A 26,217-nucleotide genomic window follows, 5' to 3' on the forward strand; every position below is an offset into this window, starting at 1 on the left:
ATGTATTGAGGAGGACAATACTGATGTTGCAAGAGCCTTGAAGGACCAAAGGGCCAGAATGAATTGCTGTCAGGTCCAATGGCCCCTGAAAAGGAGGGACTCTCGGGAGCCGTTCCAAAATATGGAGACACTGATCCTCGCAGTCCAGATAAGGAAAGAAAAGACAAGGATTGTCTCATCGGCTGATATTAAAAGTAGAGATACCAGTGCTGTTATTGCATTTTGTTATATGTTATTTAGGATAATTACTATATAATAATATTAATACCAGTAAGAGATAAAATACTAAGATATATTACAGTATATTGTACTATTTACATAATATTATTGTTTTTTCATTCAACTACTTGTGTGTTTAAATACCTGTGTGTGGTGTCCCTACATTTCTATCAGTGTCACTGAGCTGAAAGTTCACTGTCCTCTGGGTCAGTCTTTCCCATAGGCCATGATGAAACCAGCGCAATCCCTGGCCTTTCACTGTATTGGGCCTATACATTAATGGGAGGTGAGGCAGCATGATGATAATGATCCTTTTAATCACCAAACAATTACACATCCTTGTTTTTCTTATTTTTATATCTTGTATCTGTGTTGCATTTCAATAGAAAACAGCAGAAGTTGCAGAAAAGGTTCTATGCGTGAATGGCATTTTGCGTTTCTCTAAGAAGGCATGTGAGTTGATATTTCTTCAGGCCAATTGTTTGGTTAATGAATGCAAACAAACCAATGAATTTGTGAATACAAAAAAAGTTAGCAGTTGTAATAGTTTCTGTTGACACAATGCCAAAACTTGTTTATAAGGCACCTTGAAAATGCAGTAAGCTCCACATTTTCTACACACAAAGAAGTAAGCACGTATTACAGTTATACAGCACCAATTTTCAGCTAGTCATAAGAGTCATATTTGATTTAGTCATGTATTGTATGTCTCCTTGTGTGCCAATGACCTTGCATGTGATGAGGATGATGTGGATGGGGTGGATGGGGACAGGGCCATTGTTTAGTCCAAAGACCATTCAGATTATCGTGGCCTTAGTACCTCTAAGACAACCCCCAGGCCAACACAAAAGGCGGGGATACTGTTTGGGTCCAGAGTCTTGCAAGCAATATAAAAGGGCTGTCAATACATTTTGGGAGACAGAACTCTTGAGAGCCTTCATGAAGGAGCATTTATACCTACACACAGACCACCTACAGATTCCTACACCTCTTGGATACCATCAACCAAACGGGACCATGTGGAAGGACACCAGCATCGGTAAGGAGCGGTCACTGGCTGACACAGCATATAGACAATATCAGATTTGTATTTTTGAGTAGGCCGGGTGAATCACAGATTATAATTATTGTCATTTTTGGTGGGAAATGTATTTTTTACTTTTTTTAATTCTCTAAAGCTGAACATTTTCTTTTGTAAAAACAATGGATTTTTGAGCTTTGAAATATCAAAGGAACTTTACAGATGTTTTTGTCCTATGGGGTTTATTTACCAGTCGTAATGCTTCAAAGTGATAGAGTCACATAGATTCTTGCCTAAGCAACCTATCCTGGAGACAGACTCACTACATGATAAGACCACCCTCCACGACCTGTCCTGCCCTGGGCTCCTCTGGCTCATGTCTGATCTGGAACCTGTTGTTTTCCCCTCAGATGTCCCAGGACAGGTGGCCGTTACCGGAGCCTCGTGCCGGAGTACCAACCGTAGAAAGAGGACCAGCTTCTCCAAAGAGCATGTGGAGCTACTCCGTCTCACCTTTGAGACAGACCCTTACCCTGGCATCAGCCTGAGAGAGAGCCTGTCCCAGAAAACAGGGCTACCTGAATCTCGTATCCAGGTAAGCAGCCACGCACACATGTAAGCATGCCGGAACACGCACGCACAGATGCATGCACACGCGAGTGTAATGGGCTTGGTTTATATTACAAATGTCCCTGTGTTCAAAATGGGGCCTGCATGTGTGCTGCTGATACTGGTATCAGGGTTTCTGTTCATCTTTTAATTCACTAAGATGATGTAAGCGGTTTTATCTGTGGTTCGTTCGGTCTGACTGGTGGAATGTAAAACACATAGTAAACAGAGGAGTCAAAAGCAAGATAAGCCCCAACGCTCTCACTGTATTCTACAGGTGTATGTGGGTGGGCATGGTAAATTATTAACATGGGCTCAAAGCAGATACCTGTATCTTAGTCACTGGAGTCAACTAATTGCAAAACCTATTCTGTTTGCTTTGGATGTACATTCTAAATGCAGTGTTATAACACAGTTGTTTTGCAATTTCTCTCCAGGTGTGGTTCCAGAACAGGAGGGCTCGGACTCTGAAATGTAAGGGAGCTAAGAAGTTTCTGTGCCAGTCAGACTCTGGCTTACGCTCCCCTGGTGGGTTCACCCCTGTCCAGGATCCAGTTTCCCAGCCCCGCACCATGGGGACAGGGGCTACCCAGCACAGCCTTGCCCCTCTGTCCACCCCCCCCTGCCTGCCCCCTGCCTACCCCACCCAGGTGAAGGAGGAGGATTACTTTTTCTATGGACACTACCTTCCACCCTACCCTGGAGCGGAGGAGGCTGGCCTCAACAACTCCCTGTTTGGGTTTAGGCAGGCCAGGGTGCTGGGATACAGCTCCAGCACGCACCTGAAGAGCCCCGGGCACCAGATGGTTCAAGGAGCCTGGCCCCAGACGGTTGACCAGACGACCCCAGTCCAGTCCATGTGGAGACCTTCTCCTCTGGAGGTGAGGAACTACAGCTCAGGCTCCAGCAACGCCTTCCTCTACCATCGCTCAGCCGAACAGCAGCCCTTCTACAACAACCCCCAGGAAGCCTATGGAGGCCCCATTTCCCAGGCCCCAGCCACCCCGGATTCCGGCTGCTGGGAGGTTGGACAAGAGAACACCCCTCCGATGGAAGGCCAAGGTTCCCGATTGGATGGCTCCTGGAGCATGGCTATGTCTACCCCAGAATACCCAGGACAAGCCCCACGCAATGCCCTCTTGCAAGAGCTCCCGGCCATGTCCCTGCAGGAGATCCTGGGAGAGCTGGAGGGAGAGTGGCAGGAGGGAGATGGACTGGACAGCCACCCCAATGGGGACAAACTGGTTTACTGCTGAAGTCTTTTCTCACTTTTATTTTAACGATAGATAATCTATTTATTGTTATTATTATTATTATTGTAGTATTTTGAAAGTTTGTGGGAGTTTGAGAGGTGTTTACTGTATAGCCTGTGTTTCTGTGGACTAAATGCTCTGAGAGAGAGAGAGAGAGAGAGAGAGAGAGAGAGAGAGAGAGAGAGAGAGAGAGAGAGAGAGAGAGAGAGAGAGAGAGGATCATACGTCCTTAGTAATTCCACAATGATTCAATTTATTCTCCCATGTACTTCATACCAATTCATTTTAGGTTATCTATTTATTTAGTTACCTTATCGCTTCCTGCACTATCGTTTCCTGCACTACCCAGACTATTTGCATTGCCCCCTCACGCTGCTACTCTCAGTTATTACCTATGCATAGCCACTTTAATAACTCTACCTACATGTAGATAATTACCTCGATACCGGTGCCCCTGCACATTGACACATTGACTTTGTACCGGTACCCCCTGTATTTAGTCCCGCTATTGTTATTTACTGCTGCTCTTTAATTATTTGTTATTCTTATCTCCTACTTTTTTTGAGGTATTTTCTTAAAACTGAATTGTTGGTTAAGGGCTTGTAAATAAGCATATCACTGTAAAGTCTACACCTATTGTATTCGGCGCATGTGACAAATAACATTTGATTTGATTTGATTCGAACAAGTCCATTGTATTAAAACACCTTTTGATTTAGAGGAAGTAATATCATGTTGATTCATAAAGTATCATTCCATAATGAAGGGTATTTAAAACACAGAGAGACTAAGTAGGCCTTCAAGATGGTTGTGAATCCACAGAGTAAGGCTTTGAATTTACTTCCTTTACACTCATCTGCATTCGTCATGCATTTGATCCGTTGTCCCTCTTGCACAGTGTAAGTCACAGATTCATAGTATGGGAATGCAAGGAGCTGGTCAATGTACCGTGTATCAATTAGAATGCTGTTTCTGACCATAACTCTTAAATTGTCCATACAAGCTGCTGTATGATGTGGCATTCGTCATTACTCTTATGCTAGATTACCATAATGACTCATTTTAATTACCATATATTATAGGATACATTTTTATAGATTTTTGAAACTCCATTCTGGTTCTATATTATGTATTGTAATGCCCGTGTTTTGAAACTCCATGCTGCTCTATATTATGTATTGTAGTGCCCATGTTTTGAAACTCCATTCTGCTCTATATTATGTATTGTAGAGCCCATGTTTTGAAACTCCATTCTGCTCTATATTATGTATTGTAGTGCCCGTGTTTTGAAACTCCATTCTGCTCTATATTATGTATTGTTATGTATTTTATTTCTTTGATGGTTGACCTTACACTTCTAATGCTTTCCCAGTGCTGACATTTTTTCAGGCCTCTCTCTCAAAACAAGTCAACCTTCAAGAGAAAAATAAAGGATAAATGGTTAAAAAAATACTGTATATTTTCCCAACTATAATTCTAAAACCACAATCTTTTATAATACAAAGACTGTCTGTGCCATCCATTTTTCTATCGCTCATGGATATGTCTAATGATATTGTAATATTTCTATAGACACCATAGAAGATCCCTCCCGTCATGCGCCAAACTGACCACCCTTCTACATGACGTGTTACCACACAGAAAGGGGAGACAGTACTGGCAGAGTATTTTACAACCAGAAACGACTGTCCAGCATCCACACAAGGACAAACAGGCTGAAACGTTCTACCATAGCCACTGCCATCAGACTTTTTAATAGCCAAATGTGACTTTTTAAACTGTAATTTCTTGTAAGCTAGGACCCTTTCATTGAACGTAATACCCTGTGTTTTTGTTTTTTGAAGGTTTTGTCTAAATATAACTGTGCATTCTGCAATATTCAGTCTTGTTGACTGCGAGCATGAATGAAAAAAATCAAATCGAATCAACCGATGACCTCACTCTACCTCTCATAATAGACCAGCATCCACCAGATCAGCTGAGTAAGGAGGTGCATATCTGTTGCTATGACCAGCATTTCCCCTGCGACTGCTACCTCTGTAGTCACACCTGCTCCACAGGGGGAAATGGGCTGCGAGACACAATGGAAAGAGAGACATCTGTTGTTCTCACCCAGCAGCACAATTCATTCACAGTAGCATCATTCATTACACAGGTCATAGAGGAACATTGAGGAAAATGTTTGTGTACAGGAGGTGAACATAACAAAATGATTATTTGCGTACAATGATATTTTGTAGTAGTGTACCTGAAAGACCTAAAGAGAACACAGGTATATGCATGTGCGCGCACACACACACACACACACACACACACACACACACACACACACACACACACACACACACACACACACACCATTCCAAGCAGCATCAATCAATGGCTGGAAGTGAAGATGTGCAATAAGACAGGAGAGAGGGGAGCAATCACAAAGCCCTGAGATGAGCTCTTAAAATAGAATGTGCAATACAGGACCACACTGAGGGATTGATGAAATTACAGGCCATATTTTTTGTGAAGGCTGGACTCATACCCTAGAACTGCCAGCAGCTGATGGAACAACCCATCACTCATATGCCTGTCTTCCCCAAGCTTGTTACACATTGGAAAATTGACACTGTGTGTGTGTGTCTGCTCGTCTTTGCGTTTGTGTGTGTGTGTTCATGCGCGTATATGTGCATATGTGTGTGTGCGCGTTTGTGTGTGTAAGTATGTGCATGTGCGTGTCTGTGCATGCATTTGTGTGTACATGTCACATGAAAAAAGGCAGTATCTAGAAATATGATAGAAGAGCGCACCAATCCAAATGAAGTGCTGGAGACTGTTAACGGTTACCGTAGCTACTGAGACAAAGATTTGGATTAATTTGCATGCACATTTCATTTCAAGTAAATGTTCTCTACAAGAGTGATAAATCAAAACAGTCAAAAAGGAACTACTGGGATAGAATAAAAGACAAGACCTGTCTTTTATAGATGCCTTCACTCTTTAAACCTTGTCCGGTTACAAAAATAGACAGTTGATATTAAATGTCATCCACTGGGAAATAAGGTCAGCAGCTCACTAATGAACTCATGTAGCTTAACAACATCAAACTTGCAACAGTAGCCTAGCTTATACATGCTGGGTAAAATGAAGCAATGTATTATATACAGTACATATACAGTAGGCTAAATTAATATATGCATTTTATGTGCCTTCATTATAGATTACATAAAGGCAATGCAGATAGTCTCATTTGGAATTTGACCTAAAGGCTGTTGCTTCTCTTCCCTGATTGGCTCATGTGTAACATCTAATAAGTTACATGATTTTAACAGCAAGTATGAGGTAATTGTTTGGTCATGTGACAGCTGCAGCAACTGTCAAAATGTGATGATAGGGCTACACTGAAGGTTCAAAGGCACATTTTCTCAGCTCTTCTTAGCCACGCCCCCTGATGCTGATTGGACCTTCGACATCTGGCTAGGGACTATCAACAAAGTGGACGTGAACTGTGGAGTTGTTGTGGGGAGGAATGTGTGCTCATGTGACATCAAATGGAAATATACTATGAGAGAGAAGTCATCAAATGTTTGGTGTGGCAAACATGTGTAACAAGACAGCTGTTCCCACAACTGTCAGAAACACAGGTGTGTCTTTGTGTTTGTCAGTTTGTTCTTCCTCCTCCTCTTTAGAAAGAGAATGAAGATGAGTGCAACACAGAGGTCAAGTAACCTCTTGTTCGACAGTGATTTCACAGCACCCACTCCCTCCTGTGTTGTCTCCATCTGCAGGGTCCTCACAATAACTCCCTTCCATTCTCTCAGAGGGGTTGGGTTAGACACATTACAGTTGAATACATTCAGTTGGACAACTGACAAGGTATCCCCCTTTCATCCATTGCCAGCAACCAGCCAGTCTCTTACTGTTGACCCTCAGACCTCTCACTTAGGCTAAATTCTCAGGTCATCATGACATTGTCATACTTTGCTAATGCAGATCTAGGCAGTATAATCCCTATGAGTCAGAGCTAATGATTTTGTGCAATGTTTTTAAATACTTTTGGATTAATCAGGAAAGTAATAGAGAAAGTCTAAATCGAATACCATTATGCATAAGGTATATATGCCTAAACATGTTTTGTCTAAAGATGCAAATCAAGTGTCAGAACGATGACAAATAGGATATTTAGAGACACACCAATATGAATATTGCAAGAAAAAGTAGACTAAAATCAATAAACTAACCACAATATGTGGATTTTTACCAGAGCCCCTTGGTCTCGGGTATAGTCCCGCCTCTACAACAAGCGAACCCACCTTGTCTATAGTGCCGATGCAATTTAGGCGAGGGACCGAGAGTCAAGGGGCGAACTGGGGAACAGGCTCGGCAGTGGGCTTCTAAGCGGGTGTCTTGTAAAGACATCACCGATAGGGCGGGGGACGGGAGTGACGCCTTTTTCGACTTTCTAGACTTTGCTAAACCGGTATATAGCCACCCTACACAGTGTATGTGCAGTTTGTGTATGCAGAGGGGAAATGAAACTAATATAACACAACATTTGGAAACCGTGAACCTTGGCGATGAGAAGAAATTGAATTTCCATTGGTCTCCGTGCGTCGCGCAGTCGGATTCTGGTGATGCCTGTGGTGTGGGGATCGCCGTGCATCTCAGGAAAACAGGGCGTCGGAGGATGATGGTAATCAAAAGATCATCATGGCAAACGGAACCGGCACTATTATGTTGAAATGCGTTGTGGTTGGCGACGGTGCTGTGGGCAAAACGTGTCTGTTGATGAGCTATGCCAACGACGCCTTTCCAGAGGAGTACGTACCCACTGTGTTTGACCATTATGCAGGTATGGGGACATTGGAACATGTCATGATTATACATATGTGTTTTCTCGAATGGAAACATGACCAATTACCCAATCGTTAATTATAAAAGCTGACATCATTCCTTCAGTAGGCTAGTTGCATGAGTTTAATCTCTATGCCAATTTGCTTGTTTAGTCTACCGAAATCCAGTGTTTAGGTGAAGTGTATGTTCGAATGTTTTGCTTACTTTTTCGACCTTTGGCTCAGATTGCATAGGAATACATCTGTTTCTGTAATCAAAACCACTTGTTTGCCTCCAGGTGAAGGGAGGGGTTGAGACCGCGCTCTCTCACTCACTCACTCTCTCTCTCTCTCTAAACTAGCCTTTTTCATTGCTTTGCAGTGAGTGTCAACGTTGGCGGGAAGCAGTACTTATTGGGATTGTACGACACAGCTGGTCAGGTACAGTGGGTTTATTATAACTCTGGCTGCATGACACAACCTATCCCCACGTGCTCCCCCCACCGTTAACCAATGGTGCTCTGGACACACCCACAAGCTTGAAATTCTGACCAGACTCTATAAACTGCAACAGGTGTGGTTCACACATTGCTCTAATTTCAGTCTGGTCTGTGGTAGACAGTAGTTGTAGGCCTAGCGAAGCATTTCAATGGGTCTATTATGTGTGGAACAGGGGTCTTATGTCCAGTGTCTAGTAAGGATGTTTTCACTGGCTGTCCGAATACCCATACTAACATATTACATACATAAACTGTATACAATTTACTCATCGTCGCATACTGTTTAGCACGGACCTTTTAGTGAAAAGTATGCAGTATGCCAGAGTTGCAACTCAGTAGCCGCCCTTGATTGGCTTGCATCGCATTAACCAGCCTGATAATAGCTCATTTCCAATTTGATCAATTCCTCTAAACTGAATAGGAGTGGAGTTATAGGCCGACTCAGGCTGGTTATAGGCAGACCATATATGCCCATCTATCCTATTTAACAATGACTGAAAGACAGAAACAGATTTGATACCATTTCAACACATTTATTAGTGAAACCAAAGTGCTGTAACATATAGAGTATAAGTCAAAAGTTTGGACACCTACTCATTCAAGGTTTTATTTTGACTATTTTCTACATTGTAGAATAGTGATGACATCAACTTTAAAATAACACATATGGAATCATGTTGCAACCAAAAAAGTGTTCAACAAATCAATATTTTATATTTGAGTTTCTATAAAGTTTCATTTTTCTACATTTAAAGTAGTGACCCTTTGCCTTGACGGCTTTGCACACTCTTGGCATTCTCTCTAAGCTTCATTCAATTAACAGGTGTGCCTTGTTAAGTTAATTTGTGGGATTTCTTTAATTCTTAATGTGTTTAAGCCAATCAGTTTTGTTGTGACAAGGTAAGGGTGGTATACAGAAGATAGCCCTATTTGGTAAAAGACCCAGTCCATATTATGGCAAGACCAGCTCAAATAAGCAAAGAGAATCGACAGTCCGTTACTTTAAGAGATGGTCAGTCAATTCAGAAAATTAAGAACTTTGAAAATATCTTAAAGTGCAGTCATAAAAACCATCAAGCGCTATGATGAAACTGGCTCTCATGAGGACCGCCACAGGACGGGAAGACCCAGAGTTACCTCTGCTGCAGAGGATAAGTTCATTTGAGTTACCAGCCTCAGAAATTGCAGCCCAAATAAATGCTTCAGAGTTCACGTAACAGACAACATCAACTGTTCAGAGGAGACTGGGTGAATCAGGCCTTCATGGTCGAATTTCTGCAAAGAAACCACTACTAAAGGACACCAGTAAGAAGAGGAGACTTGTGTGGGCCAAGAAACACGAGCAACGGACATTAGACCGGTGTAAATCTGTCCTTTGGTCTGATGAGTCCAAATTTTAGATTTTTGGTTCCAACCGCCGTGTCTTTGTGAGACGCAGAGTAGGTGAATGGATTATCTCCGCTTGTGTTCCCACCATGAAGCATGGAGGAGGAGGTGTGGGGGTGCTTTGCTGGTGACAATGTCATTGATTTATTTAGAATTCAAGGCACATTTAATCAGCATGGCGACAGCAGCAATACGCCATCTCATCTGGTTTGGGTTTAGTGGGACTATCATTTTGTTTTTCAACAGTACAATGACCCAAAATACACCTCCAGGCTGTGTAAGGGCTATTTGGCCAAGAAGGAGAGTGATGGAGAGCTGCATCAGATGACCTGGCCTCCACAATCACCTGACCTCAACCCAGTTGAGATGTTTGGGATAAGTTGGACCGCAGAGTGAAGGAAAAGCAGCCAACAAGTGCTCAGCATATGTGGGAACTCCTTCAAGACCGTTGGAGAATGCCAAGAGTGTGCAAGGCTGTGACCCTCGCCATTATAAATAAATTTAATAGCCCCCGTGATCCGGCAGGATACTGTAGAAGAGCGACTAATGTGGTTACCCAATGAGCAAAGAGCATAACACTCTGAGCGTTCGTTCAATCCTAGTAGTTGTGCAATGTGTGTCCTGGACAACCATGTCTCTTCTGGGAAAGCTACAGGTGAAAAGCTGTGGGCTCCAAGGTGGGGGAACAAAAGGTGCATTTTTTTCTCATGTGAGTACGGTCACAAAGAGAGCTGCTACACAGAGAATAGGGTTTTTGTCCTAATGCAGCCCTCTCCACTGCTGCAAAACGCAGAGAGGGGAAGGAGTGGCAAACGGTAAACCTGAGGAGAGAAGGTAGGGCAGGGAGCCGTAGGCTTTGCTCTCTATCCACCTCAGATGCCCTAGGTTGGCCGACCCTTACCTTCCTTAGGAGGGTTAGAAAGGCGGAACCCTGCTGCAGCATAGGACTGCTTACCTACAGGTTTGGCCTGATTCAGGGGCCTAGCCTGAGTCTTAGCAGACTGGTGCGTCGCTGGGGACCTCAGTCCCCCAAGGACAGCTAGTTGCCCCCTCCCAGCTGTGAGATGTTGGAACCAATGACCTGCCACGAAGCCCGGGTCTGCAGGGCAGGTAGAAGCTGACGGCGTCGCCTTCTTTCTTACCTATATCACACTTCTGTCGCATTGCGGTGACAGTGGTCCCCAACTCCTTGGGTGTAATTGGGGCATCCAGGAGGTCCACCTTTTTCTTTGTCAATCTGGATAAGCTCAGCCAAGGTACCTTTTTTTTCTCCCACTACTCAGCTCATGGTACGACCACATCCTTGAATGACACTATGGGAGGCACAGAAGTTCAGGAACTGTAATCCTAGTGAAATCCTCCCACGCATCTGGATCTAGGTTATCCGAGTCCAGTTGCTTCCCCACCCCCTCCAGTAGCTCAGCCGGATAAGCTAACAATAAAGAGGTCACATCGAAAGCTCTGAGAATGAGTGGCTGAGCCTCCGCTTTTGCGGTTGGCTCAGAGGTGAGGGGATATTGAGATGCTCTTTTAAGCCTCCTCCTCAGAGCTGCTCTAGTCAGTAGTTTGCGGTGCTCCAAGGACTCCGGGTCGTCAAGCCCCTGTTGGGCATGTTCTTTTCCCAAGCAGTTGCTGCATTGAGGGTAGAAATCCTTCACCGCAATCATGGAACAGCAAGAACGTGGGGGTTTGAGTGCTGGACTTGTCCTGGGATGGTTATGAAGGCTTGCTCTAGCTAGCTCAGTGATGGCTGAAGGGAAACGTGTGGTGGCAGAGTTGGCCTTCAGGTATTGTGCTCCTGCAACCGAAGGAGTCGTGAAGCTGAGATGGTTGGTCTATTTAACGCAACGGGTGAACGTAGGTTAAGCTAGATGAGAGAAGGGAGCTAGCAATGCTACCGTGTGTGCAGGTTAGCTTGCCTCATTGAGCTAGCCTAGTTAGCCAAAGTCTTGCAGCATGGGCTAACTGAGTCTCAATAGCTAGCTACCAACGTAGACTGAGAAACAGAAAAGCAATTTCTACACACAGCAAAAACACTTTTGGTCAGTATTCAACCTTTCGACAGGGTCTAAAGATGTACGCCAGGCAACAATATCTTTCACGGTTTACTTGTGAGCAGGAAACCAGGGATCCAGTTGTGCTGGGGAGCGCTTAGAATAGGCCTGGGCAATTCCAGTCCTCAGGGGCCTGATTGGTGTCACACTTTCCCCCCATCTCTAGCAAACACACCTGATTAAACTAATTACATTTTTAACTGAAGATCATGATTAGTTGATTATTGGAGTCAGGTGTGTTAGCTGGGGCTGGGGAAAACCAGGCCCCCGAGGAATGGAGTTGGCCTGGCTTAGAGAGTAATGCTCTTCGCGAAGAAGAGAAGCGAGAATGACCAGAGGGCGGGAGAGTGGCTCCTTCATTCGCTCACCTCATTCACCACATTACCTGTCTGTCTCCCAACAGATCCTATTGATTTGTTCTTCAGTAAGTATTGGTGGTCCTGGCAAATCCCCATATGTGATACACAGAAACACATTTTTGAAAGAGAACATACTCACTCACTTTTTCCTTTTAAGATCTTTTAGCTCTGTTTTTCCTAGCTGGGTCTGAAGCTAAGGCATATCACATGCAGCGATGAATTGTTAACTCTCCTCTGAACCTGATTTTTATCTGTGTGAAGTCCAAACATGGTCCTGAACTGAAACATTATCCGCCCGGTGAAAGATGAATAGATTTGAGGTTGAGAAATGTTTGTTAATTTAATCAAATATAACTACATGTGTAGCAAATTAAAGTTGCTATTGTTTCCAGTGACTCAATCATTATTCCCACATAAATCTGTGGCTGCCACAACTCATTCTTTGGGGAAACTAAATCATCGTAAATCTACTACTCAGTAGTGATTCACACTGCTTTTTGTTTACCCCTTTGTCTTCGATTGCAATTCCATGTCTAGAGCCTTTTTGTTTTAGCTGATTCAGAACTGTGAAATTGAGAAGTTTCCCAGATGTCGACTGTGGGCGCCGAGGCCACAGAGTAGAGTTACTTCCCTTCAAACGCAGCGCCTCCAATCCTCCTCCCCCCCCAACCCTGCTGACTTCTTTAGGCTGAGCACAAGGCCAGCTGGTAATGTTTTATAGCTTCAGAGTCTGATCAAAGAAGGGAGTGCCAGAGAGCGAGGGGAAACCAAGAGATGGAGAGGAAGCGAGGTAGACGGCGGGGAAAGAGGAAGCGAGCGAGACCAAGGGGCTGGCTGAGGGGTGGGGGGGTGTAAGGGGTAGTGGACCGCTGCAAATCTGCTCTGGAATCCTGTAATTCAACCCTAGGAGGCTCAGGCCGGGGATGTAGAAGAGTGCAACACTTAATGCTCTACCTCTGTTGAGGAACCTTGTCCAAACCAGCCACCAACCCCCCCCCCCCCCCCCCAATTCACACTCTCCTGCTACAGTCTCCACCTCTTTCTCTGCATTACACATGTTTTTTTTGGCTCCAAGGACTCTTTTCAATATTTATGTACCTGGCAGATCTGAAGCTCCCAGAATCCTCAGCTGTCTCATAAGGGAAGATGAACCATTTTCTCGAAGAGAAAATAAGGCTTTGCAGACACGCTCTGTCTCAATTGACTTAAATTCATATTCTCTTCGCCTCTTCATCACTCTGATCTGGAAGAACAGATGAGGTGAATACCAGCGTAAAGATGAGCTTCCGCCATATTGTTTTCACCTGTCAAGTCTCTTGAAGTCGGATGAAGGAGAGGATGTATTTTTAAGCAATTGTGATTAGAGGTCGACCGATTTAATAGGAATGGCCGATTTTAATTAGGGCCGATTTCAAGTTTTCATAACAATCAGTAATTGGTATTTTTGGCCAACGATTTGCCAACTTTAAAAAATATATATTTATTTTATTATTATAATTTTTTTTTTTTTTACACCTTTTATTCAACTAGGTAAGTCAGATTAAGAACACATTCTTATTTTCAATGACGGCCTAGGAACGGGGTTAACTGCCTTGTTCAGGGGGGATTCGTTTTTGCAACCTCCCGGTTACTAGTCCAACGCTCTAACCACCTGCCTTACATTGCACTCCACGAGGAGCCTGCATGGCAGGCTGACTACCTGTTACGCGAGGGCAGCAAGAAGCCAAGGTAAGTTGCTAGCTAGCATTAAACTTATCTTATAAAAAACTATCAATCTTAACATAATCACTAGTAAACTACACATGGTTGATATTACTAGTTTATTTAACATGTCCTGCGTTGCATATAATCGATGCGGTGCCTGTTATTTTCTCATTGAATCACACCCTACTTCGACAAACGTGTGTTGATTTAACAAGCGCATTTGCGAAAAATGCACTGTCGTTGCACCAATGTACCTAACCATAAACATCAATGCCTTTCTTTAAAATCAATACACAAGTATATATTTTTAAACCTGCATATTTAGTTAATATTGCCTGCTAACATGAATTTCTTATAACTAGGGAAATTGTGTCACTTCTCTTGCGTTCCATGCAAGCAGTCAGGGTATATGCAGCAGTTTGGGCTGCCTGGCTCATTGCGAACTGTGTGAAGTCCATTTATTCCTAACAAAGGCCGTAATTAATTTGCCAGAATTGTACATAATTATGACATAACATTGAAGGTTGTACAATGTAACAGTAATATTTAGACTTAGGGATGCCATCCATTAGATAAAATACGGAACGGTTCCGTATTTCACTGAAAGAACAAATATTTTGTTTTCGAAATGATAGTTTCCGGATTCGACTATTTTAATGACCAAAGGCTCGTATTTCTGTGTGTTATAATTAAGTCTATGATTTGATAGAGCAGTCTGACTGAGCGATGGTAGGCACCAGCAGGCTCGTAAGCATTCATTCAAACAGAACTTTTGTGCGTTTGCCAGCAGCTCTTCGCAATGCTTCAAGCATTGTGCTGTTTCTGACTTCAAGCCTATCAACTCCCGAGATTAGGCTGGTGTAACCGATGTGAAATGGCTAGCTAGTTAGCGGGGTGCGCGCTAATAGCGCTTCAAACTTCACTCGCTCTGAGACTTGGAGTAGTTGTTCCCCTTGCTCTGCATGGGTAACACTGCTTCGAGGGTGGCTGTTGTCGATGTGTTCCTGGTTCGAGCCCAGAGGGACGGAAGCTATACTGTTACACTGGCAATACTAAAGTGCTTATAAGAACATCCGATAGTCAAAGGTATATGAAATACAAATCGTATAGAGAGAAATATTCCTATAATAACTACAACCTAAAACTACTTACCTGGGAATATTGAAGACTCATGTTAAAAGGAACCACCAGCTTTCATATGTTCTCATTTTCTGAGCAAGGAACTTAAACGTTAGCTTTCTTACATGGCACATATTGCACTTTTACTTTGTTCTCCAACACTTTTTTGTTTTGCATTATTTAAACCAAATTGAACGTTTCATTATTTATTTGAGGCTAAATTGATTTTATTGATGTATTATGTTAAAATAAGTGTTCATTCAGTATTGTTGTAATTGTCATTATTATAAATAAATAAAAATCAGCCGACTTAATCGGTATCAGCCTTTTTTGGGTCCTCCAATAATCGGTATCGGCGTTGAAAAATCATAATCGGTCGACCTCTAATTGTGATGCTGTCGCATGTGACCCCATTAACTGTCACATGAGCACAACAGCATACAGTAAGGTGTGTCACTGTGTTCTATCTGCATTGCCCTGTGTTTTTGTCTGGGTATTGCTTATTACACCACCTGTATATTCCATAGATATTTTTTTACCCCTTTTTCTCCCCAATTTCATGGTATCCAATTGTCTCATCACTGCAACTCTCGTACGTGCCTTAGACCACTGCGCCACTTGGGAGGCCCGCATATTCCATAGATCTATACGTAACACGTTCGATCACATCTCTTCGCTCTTGAACATGTGGGCCAAGAACAGAAGGAATGGAATGGAGAGTCTTTATTCATTCAGTCATCCTCTCCCTAGCTGATGCACTCATCATAGCAAGCTAGCATAGCATTGCTTCTGTATATCGGAGCAGGAAGTGGATGTTATGTGCTGTTGTAGTACCCATGGCAACACTGGGCTCAGAACAGAGTCCCGCTGGGATCGGGCTCTTCACTCGTTCTCTTCGCTCTCTCCCTTTTGTTGCTGCTCCGTTCCTAATTTTCTCACTCCCTCCTGCACTCACACTCAGTGGCACATCCTTCCATCACTCTTCTATGACTATTCCCCCCCCCCCCCCCCCCCCGTTGTTTTTTTTGTACAGTGCCTCGTTAAATTTGACTCGGTGTCCTCCCAGAGAAATGACCCAGTGACCCCTAGACATCCCTGCAGGGGTTAGAGAGTAAAATGGGATCTGTTCTGCTGCTGCCGCAGGGCCTTGTTCCTCTCCAAGTAGCTGAACCCCAATGGGAGGTAGCTAGACATGTCATGCCCCTTTGAACACCAATGAGAGCACTAGACATGTCATGTTCATTTGATCACTACAGCCTGCTGGTGGATGTTTTTAAACTGTTTCCCCATTGACCATCATGGGTCTAAAGCGCCATTGTATGGTGTGTGATGTACTCACCTTGAATGTGATACCTCAGATTGAACTAGTAATCTATTCTACACGGTTCATCCCGTGTTGGGAAATGTTCAGACAGTTTTGGTGAAGTACTGTAATTTGAAATTCAGTAACTAGCTGGCAACTAGGGATTAACATGGGTAACCTGGATCCTGGGACTGTCCGGGAACACTCTTCACATTTCCCGATATTATAATTAAATGACAAGACCTGGGAAATAAAAAATGTCCCTCGATCTCGCACTAATACACACATGCGCAGCAGCAGATTAGCAAAAAACAAAATGGCACATTATCCAAACAGTTTGTCACATGGAAGCCTTTAGCCTAGTGTATTTACTTCACACAAAGTCACCATCAATTCAAAGCACACGCATAATTGATACTGCCGGACTGCACACGTGACCCGAATGCCATTAATAAACCCTACAGGAAACCCCTACATACGGTGTATTCAGACCCTTTGACTTTTTCCATATTTTGTTACGTTATAGCCTTATTCTAAAATGGATAAAACCGTTTTCTCTTCAATCTACACACAATACCCCATAATGTCAACGCAAAAACAGATTTTTATACATTTTCTGCAATATATTAAAAATAAAAAACTGAAATATATCACAAGCATTCAGACCCCTTACACAGTGCTTTGTTGAAGCACCTTTGGCAGCGATTACAGCATCGAGTCTTCTTGGATATGACGCTACAAGGTTGGCACGCCTGTATTTGGGGAGGTTCTCCCATTTCTTCTCTGCAGATCCTCTCAAGCTCTGCCAGGTTGGATGGGGAGCGTTGATACACAGCTATTTTCCGGTCTCTCCAAAGATGTTCGATCGCGTTCAAGTCCGGGATCTGGCTGGGCCACTCAAGGACATTGAGACTTGTCCCGAAGCCACTTTGCATTGTCTTGGCTGTGTGCTTAGGGTCTTTGTCCTGTTGGAAGGTGAACCTTCGCCTCAGTTTGAGGTCCTTAGGGCTCTCGAGCAGGTTTTCATCAAGGATCTCTCTGTACTTTGCTTCGTTCATCTTCGCCTCGATACTGACGAGTCTCCAAGTCCCTGCCGCTGAAAAAGATCACCACAGCATGATGCTGCCCCCACCATTCTTCACCGTAGAGATGGTGCCAGGTTTCCTCCAGACGGCCTGAATGCCAAGCGAGACAAAGAGTTCAATCTTGGTTTCATCAGACCAGAGAATCTTGTTTCTCATGGTCTGAGTCCTTTAGGTGCCTTTTTGCAATATCCAAGCGGGCTGTCATGTGCCTTTTACTGAGAAGTGGCTTCCGTCTGGCCACTACCATAAAGGCCTGATTGGTGGAGTGCTGCAGAGATGGTTGTCCTTCTGGAAGGTTTTCCCATCTCCACAAAGGAACTCTGGAGCTCTGTCAGAGTGACCATCGGGTTCTTGGTCACCTCCCTGACCAAGCCCCTTCTTCCTCGATTGCTCAGTTTGACCGGGCGGCCAGATGATCAATGGAAACAGGATGCAGCTGATCTCAATTTCGGGTCTCATAGAATAGGTCTGAATACTTATCTGAATACTTATATAAATAAGGTATTTCAGTTTGTGAAGGTTTTATACATTTTGAAGAATTTCTAAAAACCTGCTTTCACTTTGTCATTATGGGGTATTGTGTGTAGATGGATTAAATGTTTTTTTTTAAATACATTTTTGAATAAGGCTGTATAGTAACAAAGTGGAAAAAGTCAAGGGGTCTGAATACTTTCCTAATGCACTGTATAGCCAACAAACAAAACGTGCCTCTTTTAGCTGTCATTGTGACTCTTCACACAGACACATTTGATAGGCTTATGCACAATTTACTACATTAGGCGTCTGTTAACAATTCAAAGAGGCATGAGGGAAAATTGCGTCTTCTCTTGTCCTAAAGCCTCGGCTGTTTTCCTATCCAGTCCCAATCCCACTGAAACCCCAAATCTTGACTCCTGTCTAGCAGGAAAATTCCTAAACTTTATTCTGTAATCCCTGGCTTGCATTATCAAAGCACGTCGCTCGCCTATAACATTTCCTCTGCTCTGTTTTGTACTTTCTGCCCATATGAGAGAACCCTGGCATAGTGACCATATCCTGTTAATTAATTATTATTTTTATGCTTTAAATGGGCGCTTCCAAATAATTGTATTTATTTTAATTAAAATAAATATATAATTTTATTTTTTGTGGTATTTCCCGGTACTCTGGGTTAAGTATGAATTATTTCAGGTATTGAAACTTGGTTTATTTATTTTTTTCATTTTTTTCTTGACAACCAAGAAACTAAAATTCACAGTAACCTCTTTTTACAGTGCAGTGTTCAGACCAGTTTTGTGTTTAGACCATGAAGTTTAGTGCCTGCGCTCATTATTCTGTGGTCATGTCTGAACAGGTGTCTCTGACACAGCTGCTGGGCCCGAGGAAGAGGGGGAGTGACTCACTGATATTATAGACGCTCGTATGTCACTGACTTGACACACTCACTCACAGCTGAGATCACATACCAGCCAAGTAGAAATGCCATAAAAAGCCTTGCCCTGATGGAAATGTAAGGACGCGTATGGGGAGAATGGTTGGAATCTGCCCTGCCTAGAGTGCCTTTATTAGCATCTCCAGTATAAACCCTCTAACAGCTAACTTTCTCTTCTCCTTCCTCTGTCTTACCTCTTTGCTGGCCCCTCTTGTATTTTTACTCTTCCTTCTTCCTCCTTCATGCTTTTTACTGTACACACTGAGGAACTTTGTGGAAGCATTTCTGAAATGTGATGGGGATGAAGGAATGGAGGAGAGCGATTGGCCACCTTCACAAGATATGTTGTGTTAACTGCTGAGTGTTACTGTGTGTTCTAGTAAAGTACACTGGGATGTGGTTCTCCATAAGGGGAACAGGGGACACACACACACACACACACACACACACACACACACACACACACACACACACACACACACACACACACACACTAGAGCTGGGAAGATGAACTGAAAATGGTCGACACCGACCATATCGATCACTTATCGCAGGCATTTGCTGATTTATAGCTCATTTGATAATAATTAGCCTGTACTAGAGAAATGTGAAGTTTGAAATGAAATAATGTAATTGTTAATGGGACAATTCAGCCATCAAACTAGAAGTAGTAGTTTAAAAGATAATAGCAAAAAACTGTGGTGCATATTGTTATAAACGTATCGTTCTTTTTATCTTTATCACATCAATTTCAAGAAATGTATCCCGATTTATGGATATCTTTTTTTTCTACCATATCTTCTAGCTTTACACACACACACACACACACACACACACTTGGGAATTCACATGAAACCACTGCGCTCACCACAAGTGGGAATAACAGATACTATGGTGGCATCACCACAAGGTTGTCCAAGACTTCTTAATGGTCCGTGAGTCTGGTCTTGACTTGAGGCATGTTGATTAAGTTAGTTTGTTAAGCTTAATCAGACAAGTCATATATTCCTTTCTTCAAGCTTGCCCGTCACCATCATATCATAACTATTCTTGATGTGTTCGCTCGGCATCACTTGTATAATGTCTGGTCATTCCGGATGTGTATGGCCCTCGTATATAAACTCTGGTCATTCCGGATGTGTATGGCCCTCGTATATAAACTCTGGGTGTGCTGTGGATGCTCCTAAAGTCAGACAACTCATGAATATTCATATGGACTGATGTAGTAGGACAGCCTGTCCGAATTAGTTATCAGGGAGTGATGAGGAAATGCTAGGTCTCATTTACACCAACACGACCATGTTGCATACGGTATGTGAATTAGCGATTTTTAGGTCCACACAATAAACTGAGGCCTATCGGAGATGGCAATTTTGTCTGATGCCTTCCGCAATACTTCCTGTAACGTACTGCTAATGTGAAATAGTGCCCAGTGGCCCCAGTCAGAGTGACGGCAATAAAATAAGCAGTCGGATGTAGGTCATCTGTAGAAATCTGCACATCCGCTCCCTTCTTTTTCTTTTTTAGGCTTGTCACTCCCTTCACATAACAGTATTCACTATTTCCATAAAACAGCCTGGATCTTGGCAGTGCATGTTGGAGTCTAGTAGATAAGCACAGTGTAAGTTTGCTCTCCTCTGCATCAGTGAGGAGGAGTATAAGGATGGTTGCATTTGGAGCTCATTTTTCCATCCGGTTGAATAATTCATGAATAATAATTCTGAGGATCTGGTAGTCTCTTGGTGGATATGATCTAAGGAAGGCTGTTGCTCTCTTTCTCCCCCGTGGCTCCTGTTCCCCTCCTCTAACGCCTCCCTCTCTCTCTCCTGTGTGTGTGTGTGTGTCTTTCTCTCTCTCCCGTGTGTGTGTGTGTGTGTGTGTGTGTGTGTGTGTGTGTGTCTCTTTTATATATTTAACTTTTTCCAGGAGGACTATGACCGCTTGAGGCCTTTGTCGTATCCCATGACCGACGTCTTCCTGATCTGCTACTCCGTAGTCAACCCGGCCAGTTTCCAGAATGTGAGGGAAGAGTGGGTCACCGAGCTGCAGGAGTATGCCCCCAGTGTCCCATACCTCCTCATAGGCACTCAGGTGAGCCTAAAGATCTACAGCCACCACACCCAAATCTTGTATCTACACTGTGTCCTGGCCATTCCACATGCTGAGTTTCACAGAGAGCCTGGCATGCTCTATCCACATCCACCCTACTCATGCTCACACTCTACTTCACATTGACAGGGGAGGGGTTGCTTTATAAAGCTGAACCTCCACTTAAATGTGTTGCGCTCTCTGTTTTTCTTTTATTCTTAAGACCATTCGCGAATACGCACAAAGAAATATAGGTGCATATTTTCGAATCCTAACAAAAAAACATTTTACAGCAAAAGGAGCATTTTTAGCTTTTTGGTATTGGTTGACTTCTATTTAGTGCCACAGCTCTCTGATACTTTCCAAGAGCTCAGTCCAGACACTTTTCAAACCACACTTGTGGGTGTCCATCCGCTGCCAGAAATAGAACATGGGCATATTGGTGGTGAGGTTAGTGGAGTGGGCGTGGGATTTATCCTTCTGTCAGCTGATAGTCACCGCTTTTTTATCAGTCCAACCATAACTCACACTGCATACCGATGCGGGCCCAAATCCATTCAGGCAGACCAGCGCCACAAATCAAACACAACCACAGATGTGTTAATGAATGTTTTGTCTCAGTAAAGAGTTTGTCACAGGTATCAGTGGGCGTAGGCCGGGTAAAGGATGAATCTGTTTTTATTTGGGTGGTAGTAAGAGCGGAACAACGTGGTCGAGCAGACACTGTGTGTCAGCTCTGCATTTTAAATACAAGTAAATAAAGGGACTAATGTCTCGTGGTTGAAGTTGCATTCAAACCCGCAAGAGCATATGAAATAATAATATTATAGAATAGAGAAACAGGGTTTGGAAATGCTGCGCTGGTACTAATGTGACACTTTTCTCTAGAAATGTCTCTCGTTCTCTACTCCCCTGAAGAATGGTGAAACAGAGGAGGAGTACTTCTTACAGAAGTCTGACTCAAGTTGCTCTTTTTGAAAATGGGGAAGATGGTTAAGTGAACGAGTTGTTCGCTCCAACTGAAGACGTTTCTTAAGAAGCTGCCTTGCTGATTGTCTGTGCTGACAGGAAGTGTTGCGTTATCGCTCCCTGTTTCAGATTGACCTTCGTGACGACCCCAAGACCATTGCCAAACTGAATGACATGAAGGAGAAGCCCATCACCACAGAGCAGGGCCAGAAGCTAGCCAAGGAGGTATGTAATCACTGTGGAGCCAGCAGAGGGTTCCAGAAGGAATTGAGATTGTAAATGGGCCACTCGGTAGTTGGTTTACCCTACTCTACACTAGATGGGTTGTCCCTCATCAAACTAATTGTTTATGACCGTTATGAACTTTTGGATCTCTTCAGTCTGGGGAATTTTGATGATTGAGCCTTTTTACTAACACCAGACTTCTTCCCTAAGCTAACCTGGGGGTGAGGTTAACCCTTTCCTTGATAGTTTTTTGAGTGACAGCCTGGCCCTTCCCTCCCTTCCTCTTACAGATTGGCGCGTGTGTCTACGTGGAATGCTCGGCTCTCACCCAGAAAGGACTGAAAACTGTGTTTGATGAGGCCATCATCGCTATCCTGACCCCCAAAAGGAAGAAGGGCGTCCTGAAGAGAAGACTGGGGCCGCGCTGTATCAACTGCTGCCTCATCACGTGAGAGACATGGGAACGTCCAACAACACCTGGGTCATTTTCATTAGGGCATGCAACAGAAAATGTTTCAAAACATGTCGAAACAAAAAAAAGCTTTTTTTTCTTTTTTTTTTACAAGATCAGGTAGCCCCACCCTGTTTCAGACTGTTTTTCTTCCGTTTGGTGTCTAATGAATACACTCCTGAATACAAACCAGAACGAATGACGGAGACAGAGGTCATAAGGGGAAAACGACTGAAGGACCGACATGGACAAATGAGGACCCTATTTTTAGTTCAGGGCTCTTGTGCGGTTTTCTCTCTCCTGCTGTCGACCAATGGAGTCGGGGGGGGGGGGGGCAGCTTTACTACCAAAGGAGCACAATACCCAGGTCAACAACGCCCTTCAGTAAGAATTTATTTGCCTTCAAAAGTATGTCCTTTTTTCATTTTTTTTTTTAATGCTTTTCCTGTACAAAAATATGTATCAAGCTGTCAGAAAACACAGAGGTATCATTGTGTCCATTTTAACTCCTGATATGTCTATTTTGTTTTGTACTGTCTGCTGTAGAAATGAATGAATGGGTGCATTGCATTTATTTAAAGTGCTTTCCATCTGGCCTCCAAGTGCTTTACATTATGTTTTGGGTAACTCACCTTAGCCATCACCAATGAAATGCACACTGTTTAAAAAAATAATAATAATACTTTGATCCCATCTAGTATGGGGAGTTTTTTTATGATCCCATATTTTAGGACGCGATCTGCTTCTCTTGCTCAGCTTGCAGTGCTAATATTAAAAATGTTGGATTTATTTTTGTCAGTAGCCCAATGGTGCTGAAATAATTGAATGCACACACCTGTATGGGATACAGGGATGTGGGGAGAGCGGCACAAACATATCTCCAGCACCAACATTAAGCACAGTCCACATACCTATCCCTGTACATTAAAGCACAGTTTAAAAAAAATCAAGGTGTCATGGTGTCCTAAAAAAAATGCACCCCCCCCAATGTTACAAATATTTACATACACATGAAAAAAATGGCACACTCTCCCCCCTCATAGACTTAGCTCAAAATAATGTTTACGACCACAAATAACAACTGTGGATATCGACTTTGCCACTTTAGTATGCTTTTTTTTACTATTTTATACATTGAAGAATAATAGTGAAGATATCAAAACTCTGAAATAACACATGGAATTATGTAGTAAACAAATCTAAATAGTAGCAATCTTTTGTCTTGATAACAGCTTTGCACACTTGGCATTCTCTCAACCAGCGTTGAGGTAGTCACCTGGAATGCATTTCAATTAACAGGTGTGCCTTAAGTTAATTTGTGCAATTTCTTTCCTTAATCCTTGAGCCAATCAGTTGTGTTGTGACAAGGTAGTAGTGGTATACAGAAGATGGCCCTATTTGAAGACATGAAGGTCAATCAATCCGGAAAATTTCAACAACCTTGAAACTTTCTTCAAATGCTGTCGCAAATACCATTAAGCACTATGATGAAACTGGCTCTCATGAGGAAAGGAAGACCCACTGCTGCAGAGGATAAGTTCATTAAGCGTTAACTCCGATTGCAGCCCAAATAAATGCTTCACAGAGTTCAAATAACAGACATCTCAACATCAACTGTTCAGAGGAGACTGCATGAATCAGGCCTTCATGGTCAAATTGCTGCAAAGAAACCACTACTAAAGGACATCAATAAGATGAAGAGACTTGCTTGGGCCAACAAACACGAGCAATGGACATTAGACTGGTGGAAATCTGTCCTTTGGTCTGATGAGTTCAAATTTGAGACTTTTGGTTCCAACCTCCATGTCTTTGTGAGCCGCAGAGTAGGTGAATGGATTATCTCCGTGTGTGTTCCCACCGTGAAGCATGGAGGAGGAGGTGTGGGGGTGCTTTGCTGGTGATAGTGTCAGTGATTTATTTGGAATTCAAGGCACATTTAACCAGCATGGCTACAGCAGCAATATGCCATCCCATCTGGTTTGGGCTTAGTGGGACTATCATGACTTTCATCAATAGGTGAATGGATCATCTCTGCATGAGTGGTTCCCACCGTGAAGCATGGAGGAGGTGGTGTGATGGTGTGGGGGTGCTTTGCTGGTCACACTGACTGGGATTTATTTAGAATTCAAGGCACACTTAACCAGCATGGCTACCGTGGCATTCTGCAGCGATACGCCATCCCATCTGGTTTGTGCTTAGTGGGACTATCATTTTGTTTTTCAACAGGACAATGACCCAACACACCTCCAGGCTGTGTAAGGCAATTTGACCAAGAAGGAGAGTGATGGAATGCTGCATCAGATGACCCTGGCCTCCACAATCACCTGACCTCAACCCAACTGTGATGGTTTGGGATGAGTTGGACCAAAGAGTGAAGGAAAAGCAGCCAACAAGTGCTCAGCATATTTGGGAACTCCTTCAAGACTGTTGGAAAAGCATTCCTCATGAAGCTGGTTGAGAGAATGCCAAGAGTGTGCTAAGCTGTCAAAGGCGAAGGGTGGCAACTTTGAAGAATCTAAAGGATAAAATATATTTAGATTTGTTAAACACATTTTTGGTTACTACATGATTCCATGTGTTATTATTTCGTTTATTTATTCTACAATGTATAAAATAGTAAAAAAATAAAGAAAAACCCTTGAATGAGTAGGTGTGTCCAAACATTTGATAGGTACTGTATGTTCAACTCATAAACTAGTTTATCCAGTGACCACTGCATTTAGAAGGATAGCTACTGCACTGCCTGGAATGTAGCTGGCGAGCTAGCATTCTGCCTCACACTGGCCATGCAGTAGCCAACTAATTGTGGATACCAAAAGACAGAGCTATCAAGACTTGGGAGCTCATGGGCACACAGGCTACATTAGCCAACTTGTTAGAAATGATTACACCACGGCAAGAATATCTGGTGACGAGTTAGTTATCAGACAATTATTTTCAACTCTTCAACTTAGTTTATCCACTGACCACCACGTTTAGGATGATAGCTAATTACTGAAAAATAGCTAGCTAGATCACTGGCCAGGCAGTAGCCACTAACCGTGGACGCCTTAACTTGCTCATATCAAGCAAAGCATACCAGACCGTTTGTGGAAAAGTAAAAAATAACAATTTGTGGGATTTTTTTTTGAATGATAAGACATTTAAACAAAAATAGATTGGTTGCTAGCTGGTGATGGTTTCATTTATTTCCCGAATTAATTAGGTGATCAAGCTGAAGCTGAGATTTCCAATCCCTTTGTTCGGCGCTAACTGCTCATGCACGATATTGCTAAACAGACTTCTCCGTAGAGCATCTGTGTGACGTCACACTCAAGAAGGCTCAACCAATCACCCGGCGGGTTCTAGATCAAGACTCATGAATATTCATGACATTGCCCCTGCCCATCCGACTTTAGGATCCAGGGACCGTCTCTGCTGATCACATCTGCCAATCACATTCTCCGCATCTAAGGTACTGAACACAGCTGGTGACAGTTCGAGAGTTCGCCGACAAACTGCTATCAGGTAGTCATTTTTAAAATGTTGTAATCTATTTAGTTATAGGAACTACCATCAATGCAAGCTGTAAAATTACTCCAAACTTATACCCTACAAAAATATAAGTGTTGGTCCCATGTTTCATGAACTGAAATAAAATA

At 43.1% G+C, this 26,217-nt stretch overlaps 2 protein-coding genes across 2 annotated transcripts; both read left to right on the forward strand.

Annotated features, from left to right (window-relative positions):
• The first annotated feature begins 543 nt into the window (after nt 1-543).
• LOC115152640 (segmentation protein paired-like) lies at nt 544-3,564 on the forward strand. Its single transcript, XM_029697394.1, has 3 exons — nt 544-1,258; nt 1,651-1,835; nt 2,287-3,564. The coding sequence occupies exons 1-3, from the start codon at nt 916-918 to the stop codon at nt 3,103-3,105; spliced, it is 1,347 nt and encodes a 448-aa protein (XP_029553254.1). The 5' UTR covers nt 544-915; the 3' UTR covers nt 3,106-3,564.
• A 3,850-nt stretch (nt 3,565-7,414) lies between these two features.
• LOC115153068 (rho-related GTP-binding protein RhoQ) lies at nt 7,415-23,522 on the forward strand. The gene is made up of 5 exons (XM_029698114.1): nt 7,415-7,942; nt 8,305-8,363; nt 20,770-20,934; nt 22,030-22,125; nt 22,416-23,522. Exons 1-5 carry the CDS (start codon nt 7,801-7,803, stop codon nt 22,575-22,577), a joined length of 624 nt encoding a protein of 207 aa, XP_029553974.1. The 5' UTR covers nt 7,415-7,800; the 3' UTR covers nt 22,578-23,522.
• Nucleotides 23,523-26,217: the final 2,695 nt, after the last annotated feature.

The sequence above is a fragment of the Salmo trutta genome, chromosome 18 (genome assembly GCF_901001165.1).
Source record: "Salmo trutta chromosome 18, fSalTru1.1, whole genome shotgun sequence".
Classification (NCBI taxonomy): domain Eukaryota; kingdom Metazoa; phylum Chordata; class Actinopteri; order Salmoniformes; family Salmonidae; genus Salmo; species Salmo trutta.

Bases quoted from the DNA above. Each gene is read 5' to 3' on its own strand.
- LOC115152640 (XM_029697394.1), top strand. From the start codon at position 916: ATGTATTGTATGTCTCCTTGTGTGCCAATGACCTTGCATGTGATGAGG. The intron at 1,259-1,650 runs GTAAGGAGCGGT...TTTTCCCCTCAG, and splicing joins GTGGAAGGACACCAGCATCG to ATGTCCCAGGACAGGTGGCC. The intron at 1,836-2,286 runs GTAAGCAGCCAC...ATTTCTCTCCAG, and splicing joins TACCTGAATCTCGTATCCAG to GTGTGGTTCCAGAACAGGAG.
- LOC115153068 (XM_029698114.1), top strand. From the start codon at position 7,801: ATGGCAAACGGAACCGGCACTATTATGTTGAAATGCGTTGTGGTTGGC. The intron at 8,364-20,769 runs GTACAGTGGGTT...AACTTTTTCCAG, and splicing joins TGTACGACACAGCTGGTCAG to GAGGACTATGACCGCTTGAG. The intron at 22,126-22,415 runs GTATGTAATCAC...TTCCTCTTACAG, and splicing joins GCCAGAAGCTAGCCAAGGAG to ATTGGCGCGTGTGTCTACGT.